Source organism: Desmodus rotundus, chromosome 5, assembly GCF_022682495.2.
Source record: "Desmodus rotundus isolate HL8 chromosome 5, HLdesRot8A.1, whole genome shotgun sequence".
NCBI lineage: Eukaryota > Metazoa > Chordata > Mammalia > Chiroptera > Phyllostomidae > Desmodus > Desmodus rotundus.
Window position 1 is genome coordinate 143406428 of NC_071391.1, and position 10578 is coordinate 143417005.

The 10578-nt window shown below is 52.3% G+C and overlaps 1 protein-coding gene across 5 annotated transcripts in view; it reads left to right on the top strand.

The window, feature by feature from the left end:
• EXOC6B (exocyst complex component 6B) overlaps positions 1–10020 on the top strand; it is a 542713-nt gene extending 532693 nt beyond the window's left edge. For all 5 annotated transcript variants that reach the window (XM_024552690.4, XM_053923770.2, XM_045189358.3 and 2 more), the window contains 2 exons: positions 3879–3991; positions 7905–10020. In XM_024552690.4, coding sequence (XP_024408458.3) covers positions 3879–3991; positions 7905–8031 — 240 coding nt within the window. In that variant the 3' untranslated portion in view covers positions 8032–10020. The remainder of the gene's footprint in view (positions 1–3878; positions 3992–7904) is intronic.
• The last annotated feature ends 558 nt before the right edge of the window (positions 10021–10578 follow it).

Consider the following 10578-nt stretch of genomic DNA (forward strand, 5'->3'; position numbering starts at 1 on the left):
ATGGCTGACTGCAGAGCCGGGGCATGGCAGGTGCCAGATGAGCCTGCAACACCTTCGTGTGCCAGAAAGCAAGGAAGTGCTCAAGAAAGTGACGGGGCGTGTCACAGGGCATAGGCTCCAGGTGGAGGGGCTCCCACTTGCCAAAGCTGACACAATTAGAGATCAAAACAATTAGGTATAGTCATAAATATAAGCATTTAGAAAATGGGAAACCGTGAATCCATGCCAATAATAACCTGGTAAATGAATGGGGGAGAAGGGAGAGAGCACTTGCTCGCGGTGGAATGCGAAGTGATGACTGACAAACGTGGAAGGAAGACGAAGTTGGAACGTCCTTAGTTTGCAGCCATTGTAGGAAAGACTGGCTCAGACAAGGATCTTCAATGGAGGCTACATCCAAGGGGAAATTTTAGTTAGGACCACTCTGTTTGAATGGCCTTAAATTATCTCCTCAGTTGCTTACTAGTCGTCTAGTTGCATAGGAAAAACTAGTTGTGGTTGTGTTAGCAAGGTGCCCGGCTCATCCAGGCTCACCAGGCCTTCCCAGCCAAACCCAGCCCGTGACTGTGGGCCTCCTGACCAGCTCAGGGCACACACAGGCAGTGGAAAAGTCGGACAACACCTTGACAAAGTGATCAAAATCAACCTGGCCAATGGGAGACAGCCGAACACTGTGCTCCTGCAGATGGGACACCCCGAGGAGGGTGCGGCATCACTTCCATGGCCTTCAGGAGAAGTGCGCTAGAAAAACCAAAACTAAGGGAGAGGGGAGCAGAGAAGAAGACGGTGTAGGACATTATTGGGTAAATTTACAAAGTTAGAATGTAGACAATTAACAGTATTAAATTCACTGAAGTTGAAAACTATACCATGTGTAAGAGAATCTCTAATTCTTAGGAGCACTGAAGTATTTGAGGGAAAAGGGCCGGGACAAGGTATTTACTCTTAAGAGACTCAGAAGAGACACTTCATGTGTGCACATGTGTGGAAAGAGAAAGAGAATACCAGGGATGGAGCGTGTGGGTAAAATGCTGACAATGGACAGATCTGGGGGTGGGGTTAATAGTATTCTTTATGCTATGCTTACTCTTGCAACTTTCTGATAAGTTTGAAATCATTTTGTTAATGATGACTGAATGCTCTGCATCCTTGGGAGACACTTTATTGAGACCTAAGGAGGCCATTGTAAGTGGGGAACCAGGCTGGGAGGGCCCGATTTACCTTTGAAAAGTCGTGGTGTGGAAGTTAAAGCACTGTGCTGCTGCAGAGGCCTGCTGGTCTTCTTGGCCTCCTATTCTAACTGTCCTTTGGGATGCAACAGAGCTGCACCGCCAGCAGCTACCACTCCAGCCTGTGTCCGTCTCTCTCAGAGGAGGCCGGGAGACCCAGGTCTAGGCTGCCCTTATGCACTGTGGAGCGGACAGGCCCAGTGTGCTTTCTCCATAGGCTCCTGCTGGCTGAGCCTAACAGAGTGTGTAGCCTGCAACCTAGAGTGGGGTGAGCGAGGTAGCACGTCATCCCAGAGCATTTGCGGACTTTGGCAGAAGATAAAAGATAGAAAACCCTAGAGTTAAGTCTTGAATTGCCCTCCACGCCCCACTGGTGGTTTACCCAGGTTTCCTCAGCCAGGAGAACATGGCGCTCTTTGCAATAAATCAGAAAATACTGATACCATTAATTCCACCACAGAAATTAGGAATTCATTAGTGGAGAAGGGAGTTTCAGGAAATGAATGTATATGTACACACCTGGAAAACGATACCAAAAATAGTTTTAAGAAACCAGGTTTTCAGATTTTTCTAATTAAACTTATTTGTTATTCATTTACTTTTCTTTTTTAGCTCCATAGGATGCAAACAGTAAAAAGTCTCTCCAAGGATTTCCAAAATTCTTTGAGAAAAAAAATTTAATGAAGAAAATACTACCCTTTTTCATAGTGTCCCCTGGGGCTTGGGGGCAAGCACAGTCGTAACTGTGAAGCACAGTGCTGGAAAACGAGAGCAGGGCCACTCGAGTGTCGGCTGTGCCTCCCAGGGATGCCGCAGGACAGAGATCCCAACGGTAGGGCAGGCAGTCGGGGAAGCTGCTCTCCTAAAGGAGACAGCTGCGGGGCCCGAGGGCAGCGAAGGAAGTGGCAGGAGCCTGTTCACCTGCTGACTGAAATAGGCCTGGCTGAAAGAGGCCCTGGGGGGGCCCTTTGGGACCATGCTGGCCCAGACCAGCCAACGAGTCTGTCTGTCTCTCTCCCCGCCCCTCTCATCTTTGGCACCTCTTTCTTGGCTGAGGGTGTAGGGGCTTTTCTCAGTTTTAGGCATGGGACTTCAGCCAGTTCCCATCATGCGTGCAGAAGTTCGTAATGGCTGTTCCAACAGAGTGGATGGAAGAGCAGGCTTGGCCAAGCTGGGCAAGGCCCACACTGCCGGTTTGCCCGGCTGCACAGTGAAGACGGGCGGGGGAAGGTGTACCTGGAGCCCAGGCTCTGGCGTTGCATTAACTCCAGGCCTCTCTGCCTTTGTCCTGCATGTAGAGATGGCCATTTACTTACCTCCTTGTCTCTCAGAAAGAGAGAAGTAAGAGAATGCCGTGAGTCCAAAAACATCTATGAGTATCTCATTGCTAGAGACTGCTTAGGAGGCCCTTCCTCTCTGCAGTGATGTGTCTGGGGCTGTGCCCCTTTCAGAAGCTCACAGAGGGAGCAGCCAGCTTCCCTCTCATCGTCCCTGCCTTTGAAATGCACTGATTTTTTTTAGATTTACTCAGATAAAATTTTTTAACATTTGCTGCAGTGATACCTGAGGTTAAAGCTAACTGGCTGGGCCCTGACCAGATGGTTCAGTTGCTTGGAGCATTGTCTGTTGCAGCAAAAGGTTGCAGGTTCAATTCCCAGTCTGGGGCACATGTGGGAGGCAACCAATCAACGTTCTCTCTCACATCAGTGTTTGTTTCTCTCTCTCTACCACCCTCCCACCCCTGCCAGAATCAAAACATTCTCAGGTGAGGATTAAAACAAAAAAACCTAACTGGCTGGGAAGCAAAGCCTTTGACAGAATTTTTTCTGTTTTTCTAAGTCAAAATCTCCCCCGTCTCAAAACTCAGCTTACCCTCAGAAAGCTCTTACTATCTTACAAATACACGCTGAGCTCTTGGCACTCCCCTCCGACGCTCAGAAGCCTGGTTCCAGGGTCTGCACCCGCAGTCACAGTCTGCTGCTCAGCCTGACCTCCGGGGCCCTGGTTTCCGTCTGCCCAGCCAGCGCCCACACAGGTGTGACGCGGACTGCCTCATGCAGATGCTACATGGCCCTTCCACGCAGCATTTCTGTGTTGTCTGTGTGTCCTGTTTGTTGATAGACATGTGTATGTGTGTGTATCAGCTGAGTACCTTGGACAAAATCGACTCAGCAAGACATGAAACTGGCACTTGAACCCAGACCTTTTAACCCAAAAGCTCATAGGACCGCCCTTGTGGCCCTGGTCCACACCCAGCTCTGCTTGTTCATTGTTGGGGTCTGGGCCCCTAAAACGGTGCTTGACCCACGGAAGGCCGTCGAAGAGTATTTGTGGCACGGGAGAGTGCGTGCTGTGACGGCCTTGTGTTTGACTCGGTCCCGCTCCAGGCTATGTGCTGGCCTGTCTCTGGGAGCTGGTGGCGGGTCGCTTTGGCTCCGTTACGGTGCTTGTGGCAGAGGTGACTCTGACTGCTAATGGTTACTCATCCATTTTCTTAGTTGCCTTATAGTTTGTAACCATTCTTTCTCTTATTACATTTTTATTTGTTTTCCAAATCTACTATTAGCCGGTAGTGAAGGATGCTGAGGGCTTCTAAGGGGTTTGTCTTGTCTGATTAATCCCTGGGGTGGGGATTTGGATGTTTTGCAGCTTTTGGATCTCTTCATCCAGTGGGATTGGTCAACCTACCTTGCGGACTATGGCCAGCCCAACTGCAAGTACCTCCGGGTGAACCCTGTGACAGCTCTGACCCTGCTTGAGAAGTGAGTTCCAGCTCCAGTGGGCTGGGATGGGAAGGGGGAAAATCGGGGTGGGGGCTGGGGGCCGGGGGTGGCGGAAAGGATACGTTTACCTTCGCCGGTACCTGAGAAAGACTGCAGAGAGGCCCTGTTCTTGAAGTTGCCGTAGGTGCTACCGGTAGTCTCCATCATTGGATTTGCAGGCCAGTCTTCTTGTGGCCTCTTAATTCATGAAACCCACAAGCTTGGCCAAGTAGGAGTCAGCTGGACTCTAACCACACTGGAGCTTAATGGGGCAACATACCCTGAACTAGAGATGGCAAGAGAAGAAAGAAAGATGCCCTAGTTCAGTAGACAGTGCGAGGCTGGCCCCGCCCTCTGGAGGATGAGGATGGAAGGAATAGCCCCACGGAGCAGAGGTCCTCTTCTGTTCCTAGCTGAGAAGTTTCTGGACTTATTAAAACCTACACCAGCCCCCCCTCTCCCGACAACTGAGCTTTATTGTGCTGACTGTCCCGAGCAAGCTGTGTAGGAAAAGGTATCTGATTCTTGCCAGAGGTAGTCACTAGGCAGCAAAGGTTGCTGCCACCGAGGTTGGGTTAGCCAGCTCCGGAACAGTCCAGAGGCCGGGACTGGCTGTGCATTGCAGCCTGGCTGTGCCATTGGCTGACCTAGGTGAGAGTCCAAGATCCATGTAAAAGGGAAGCTTTTTCTTGTCTTCAAACTAGTTAACCCCTCCCCACCCCTGGCTTCTTAGAAGAGCATCCTAAGTCCAGGCCATGTTGCATGTCTACATGTATGTCCAGTCAAGCAAATCTCAAGTCCCAGGAAAGCAAGGACTAGAGTCTAGGAGGTTGGAATGGAGCCTTACGCAGGGAGGCTAAGGTGGATCCTTCCCACTGTGCAGTGCGGTAGGGATTCAGAAGGGGAGGAGATGGAACGTGGGCAAGAGCAGAATGCAGAGGCAGGTGTTCAGAGCCAGGAAACTAAGAACCCAGAGGGCGACGTTGTCCAGACCAAGACAGAGACTGATGTTTCCATTTTAACTTTGTTTCCCATGGATCTCTCTTTCAATGACCTTCTTCCCCAGGATATCTAGAGAGTAAGTATATTATTCACCTGGGCCTTTTCCATCACTTTGAGGCAAGTCCTTCTGGTTTCCTCATTGACACTAACGACCACACTAAAATCCCCACCCTGTGAGTTGTCCCCACCCTGACATACTAACATCCACTAAACCAGCCTGGTGCCTGCCGGCTGGCTGCCTCCTCTCCTTGGTCCTTAGAGTGACCCTTGGCTTACCAATTCCTTTGGGGCTGGGAGTAGTGGCAGGGATTTTCCATCATGGGTGCCAGGTAAAGGGCTGTGCCCACTCAGCCTCCTGATACACACAATCCTCCTGCTAGTTCAGGGCCTGAAATTCAGCCTGACGGAAGGGAACTCCTCAGCAGGCCCCCTCCTCCTGGGGGAGAGGCTCATGACTTTAAGATCTGGAGCCGTGTCTCCCATGGAAAACTCTTTCAGCCAGTTACCAAGAAGGACTGGCTTCTCCCCTTGCTGTGGATCAACAATAGGGTAAAATAATCAGCCTCTCTGAAAGCAATCTGGGGCCTAGCTGGTAACAAAGCCACGTGCTCAGCCCTAGCAATCAGCAGCGCTTCAAAGCTTCCTTTCAGACATAGCTGAGCCGAAGGCCGCCCCAGACTCTGTATTTCCCAGCCTCACAGGAATCAGTCCCTCACCTGCTGCTGCTTCCCCACAGCCATTGCTCCCACCGGAGCTTGGTACTCCCCTTCCGTCCTGGCATCGCTCAGCAGGGTGAGACCTGCAAGATCCAAAGACCTGACGAGAACATCCAGGAAAGAGAAGGTGCTCCTGTGTCATCGCAAGGTGGCTGTAGCAAAAGCGGATCAGGAGCCTGGTCTTTCAGAATAGACAAGAGGTGGGGAGGGTTCTCCTTGGGTTTTGGAGCATTCCAGGGTACAAGCCAACATGGTTCCATCATCCCTCGGGGCACCCGAGTTTGTCTGTCAGGTGATCCCAACTCCAGGCATTGATGGCGGGGAAACCCTAACCTCCGAGGCTCAGACTACCCGCCTTCTGCTGCCTGGCTGCAGGGGCTTCTCTGCGGGGCGGAGAGCCAGCTCCTGCTGCTTGTCTCTGGACTCACTGGACGACTCATGAAGTAATGATCACAGAGGATGTAAAATTAAATGTTCTCTAAATTTAGGAAGGGTTTTCCTTTTTCTTCTTTCTTTTTGTTTTGTGTTCATTTCATTTAGATTTATAGCATAATTAAGAAATGAATAGGAATCCTTCTCTGGGATAAATAATCTCAAAGCAGGCCAGTCCCACGAGTGGAACTGAGACATTAACACGGACAGCACCAAGTTCATTAATCATTGCAGCCTTGAGGTCACTCATGCTTCCTTTTCAACCAGATCCTCTAAACCTATTACTTCTCCTTCCCTCCAAGCACAGGCCTCCTCATGCAAGGGGTTGTACCTTATGTGCAGGGTTCTCAGTTTGCTTAGGGCGTAATTCCAGCCTGAGGCCCTTAAGCTTATATCAGAGAGAGAAGTCAGCCAGCCACACACAGCGATAGTGCTCATCAGACCCTCTCACCCCGGGGATATAAACGCCCTGTGGGATCTCTGGCCCTCTGACCCACTGGCCTCTGCACAGGGCCACTCACAGAGCACAATGGGCCAGGAGCGGCCAAAGGCCCTAGGGAGTTTGCCTGGGAGGAGTTTGCTCCCTGTGCCAGGTTTCTGCCCTCCCCTCTTCTAGCCCGTCTCCTTGTAGCCCAGGGAGCCATGACGTCAGAGAGCAGTGCAGGTGAAAGAAAACCAGCCGCCCCCGACCCCAGGAAGAAGTCAGTCAGGGCTGTGTTCTCGGTTCTGTAACACTAGGACTAGCTGAGGGCTGGAGGGCTGGCACGAAGAGGCTGGGGCAACGTCCACAGTTACCTGCCGCTGTCAGCGGTCATGTGTGGGCCCGCTGCAGTGTCTCGCGGATTCCAGGGTCCCACTGCAACAGTGGAGTCAGACTTGGGGGATCCTGTGACAGCCTCAGCCTGGCCTTGACCCTCCTCCGTGCTTCCCAGTATGGCTCTCCATCAGGCAGAACACTGGCCAAAGCTGCCTCTGATTTGTGCTCTGCAGCTTTAGTGTGGCCTAGTAATAAAAAGGTCTCCAAAGGTCAAAGGCCTGAGGCTATAGACAGCCATTGAGAACTCAGGGGCTTCCCTTGCCACAAGCCCTGGTTTATCGGGTGGGAGAATGGTCCAGCCTTTTTGTCATCTGCTTTTCTCAGCACCAGGTCGTCTTTGCCACCTCCCCAACTCTAGGGCCTTACTCTGAGACAAAAGAAAAGAGAGCAGTCAAGCCCTCAGTTTTGTTAGGGACGGAGCAGAGTGTCACCAGCTGTAGCAAGGGTCAGAGCTGCGCAGCGGCTTTGCTGTTTGTGTCCCCTTCGAATTGGTCGTTAAGAGTGTTTTTCTGCTTTACCTTTCAAATATCAGCTTTAAGGTCCCTGCAGGAGTAAGTAGGATTGTGAGTTGATAAGTAGATCCCGAATATTCTGTAAGAGGCTTTGACCGTCATTGCTATTGCACGTCCCAGGTACCTGCCTATAACCGGTGCATACCTGCAGGAGGAAGGGAATGAAGCGGGTAGGGTGGGTGAGGGTCATCAGGAGGTTAGCCCCTCCATAGCTGGCTCTTGACTATTTGCAAAGGTGACTGAGTTTGGGAGGACTGGGGGTGCCAGCAGGGCAGCTTCCTGAACAATGGATAAGTATAAGCCTGACAATGGGAACGTTCTAGACTGTCTGCTGTGGGTGGCAGCTAAGGTCCACGCCAGCCCACCTCCTGCCGATTCCCCTTCCACTGTTGTCTCCTCACACATTCACCCTCTCTCTTTCCTTCCATGTTTAGGATGAAGGACACTAGCCGCAAGAACAACATGTTTGCACAGTTTCGTAAAAATGAGCGAGACAAACAGAAATTGATTGACACGGTGGCCAAGCAGCTCCGCGGACTCATCAGCAGCCACCACTCCTGAAGGCTGGCCTCGAGCCCCAGGGGCTGCTGGGTGCAGCCCCACAGCCTGTGACCCAGCCCTGGCTGGCCCTGTGTTTGTGCATTCTTCTTCAGAGAGAGAAAATGTATTTTTTTAATAACCTATGTACAGTATTCGCATAACCTTTCCCTATAGTAATAGAGGCACAAGAGGAAGCAAGCATATGAGATGTTGCTAGGCTGGGGCTCAGGGGAATTACTACCACACTGTCTGTGTTATCCTAGGGACAGTGGTCAGCCACCCCGGTTTGACGGACCAGCTTTCACCCACAGAGCTTAGACCGGGGGCCCAGGACCACACAGACAAAATGGGCACGTGGCCCTGGGGTAAGGTGAGCTGGCCAAAGGATAGTACAGTGTATTCCGTTCACTCCTGGGCGCCCCATTCACCACCGTGGGGAGGCTGGTTCTTTGTGATGCATGGAAAGGGCTGGACAGTGTTACTGTTCAGTATGCTACAGAGCAGCCCACGCTTCTGGGGGTGCATCTCAGCCCGGGGACTGCCACCAGCTGGTAAACAAGCGCGGCACGTGGCACGATGACAGCCATTTCTTTAGCCCGGATCTGCCCCAGCGCTCCGACCGCTGACTTCTGTGGCGGGGTAGAACAGGGTGTGCAGGGTACAAAGCAGGCCCTGTGCCTGACTGCCGGTTGCCCTGCACAGAAGGCCAGGGTGAATGCAATCAGAGCCTCAGTCCCTTCCCCATTCATCTCTTCTCCTTCTTTCGGAGTCGGGACACTTGGTTCAGGGCCTGGTCACCAGTTATTTCCGTAAGTCCTCACAGAGCCTCAGACCCGGCCTCCTGCAGCGGCCTCGCTGGGGAGGTCAGACTCCAGAAGTCTGAAAGGGGCCCTTACTTTTCCCTTAGGGAAAACCTGAAGACTGCTTGACTTTGTTCCTCTGTGTGTTAAAAAGCAGCTTTCTGGCGCCATCTTTAAAGGAAAGTCACCAGCTCTGCCCTGTGGGGGCGGCCACAGCTGGACTGGGTGCCTCCTGCCCAGCTGTCCCTCACCGAGTCATATCCTGGAGAGTATGACGCTCTTGCTCAGGCCTAAGGCTTCCATCCTCTTCCAAGATGCCCATGGCCACCTTTTGTTCTTGTCTAAGAAAGAGTGTCTACAACCCTATGCCCCAGACTCTGGCTCGGAGACTGTCCCGCTGTCCCAGGGGCGCCCCCAAGCTTAATGCAAGGGCTTTGCTGTGAGGTCAGTCGGAGGAACCTGCACTTTAAGACACTGCAGGAAGACACTGTTGTGGCTCCTGGCAAGAGCACACTCGGGCATCACCAATTACAAATAAGCCACACAGGTACTTCCAACATGGGTTCGAGGGAGGAGACACTCATCGAACAGAATTCCTCACTGCCTTTGTCAGCCCCCGAGGTGCTTCTGGGGAGGGCAGTGCTTCCTTCTTCATCTCCTCCCCTAACCCCTCCTGAACTCATCACAACTCGAAAACCGCAGGGAGAGAATGTGCACACAGGCAGGCAGCCCCCTTCAAGCTGGGACACTGGGCTGCACGTGAGCTTGCAGATGCCTCCTGAGGCCCTTCCTGTGGACTCCGCGGTGGAGCTGGGCTATTGGGATGAGGGTCAGGGGTGAGTACTGCTGCCCCGAACTTCAAGAGCCAGGGGGAAACAGGGACCTGTGGGAGGGAAACCCCAGATGCCATCTCCCAAGGCTTGGATTTTATTGAAAAAGCGAGAAATGATTACACTAATCTGAAGTCCTGTTGCTTAGAAAGAGCCCCAAACATCCTCTTCCACAAGTTCCCAGTTAGCAGCAAGGGCCCTTCGGCTCTGAACGCTGAGACGTTGAAGGGAGAATGGGGCGACTCTTAGGTATGTCATGATTTTTGTCTTTTTCTCAGCATCGCTGGTCTGGTCTCGAACCTGTGCCCCAGAAAACTGTGCTAGAGAGGACTCAGTGCTCGGGGCCAATGGATGGGGGCAGCCCTCACCTCACTCACAGATGTCCCTCTGAGAAAAAGGCCTGTTTCAGCCCCGTGGTAGCTCTCTGCTTCCCTCTCAGTCTGCCTTCCGTCCGCCCTGACAGAACCAGCGTGCTGCTGCCGAGCTCTCTGTGGAGACACACTCTTGGGGAGCAGGGGAAGGGAACAAAACAGGGACTGGTGGCACCCAGTTGTTTTGGGTGGGTGAAGTAGGATTTTCTACTTTTGTCTGTAGACCTCTAGCCAGGCCAGCCCTTGAGAGGACCCAGGCAGAGGTACAGGACGTGCCCAAGCCCCTCAGACTCCTCAGGCCTGGCCTCGGATGCCCAGAGATGCAGAAGAGCCTGGAGGCTTCAGGAGGGGGGTGAGAACATGGTGGCTAGAAGCCTGTCTGCTGTCTAGTTGGCATGGATCCCTGACCAATTTCTCGGGGACACTGGGCTCATGTTTCAGTGGTAACACAGGGAGCTTGCACAGCGTTAACATTTATGGGAAAATCCCTTCAAGTAGATTGTAAATGAAGATATTGGTGGGTAGGGAAAAGCAGGACCTGGAGATTGGAACCAGCAGAGCCCCTGT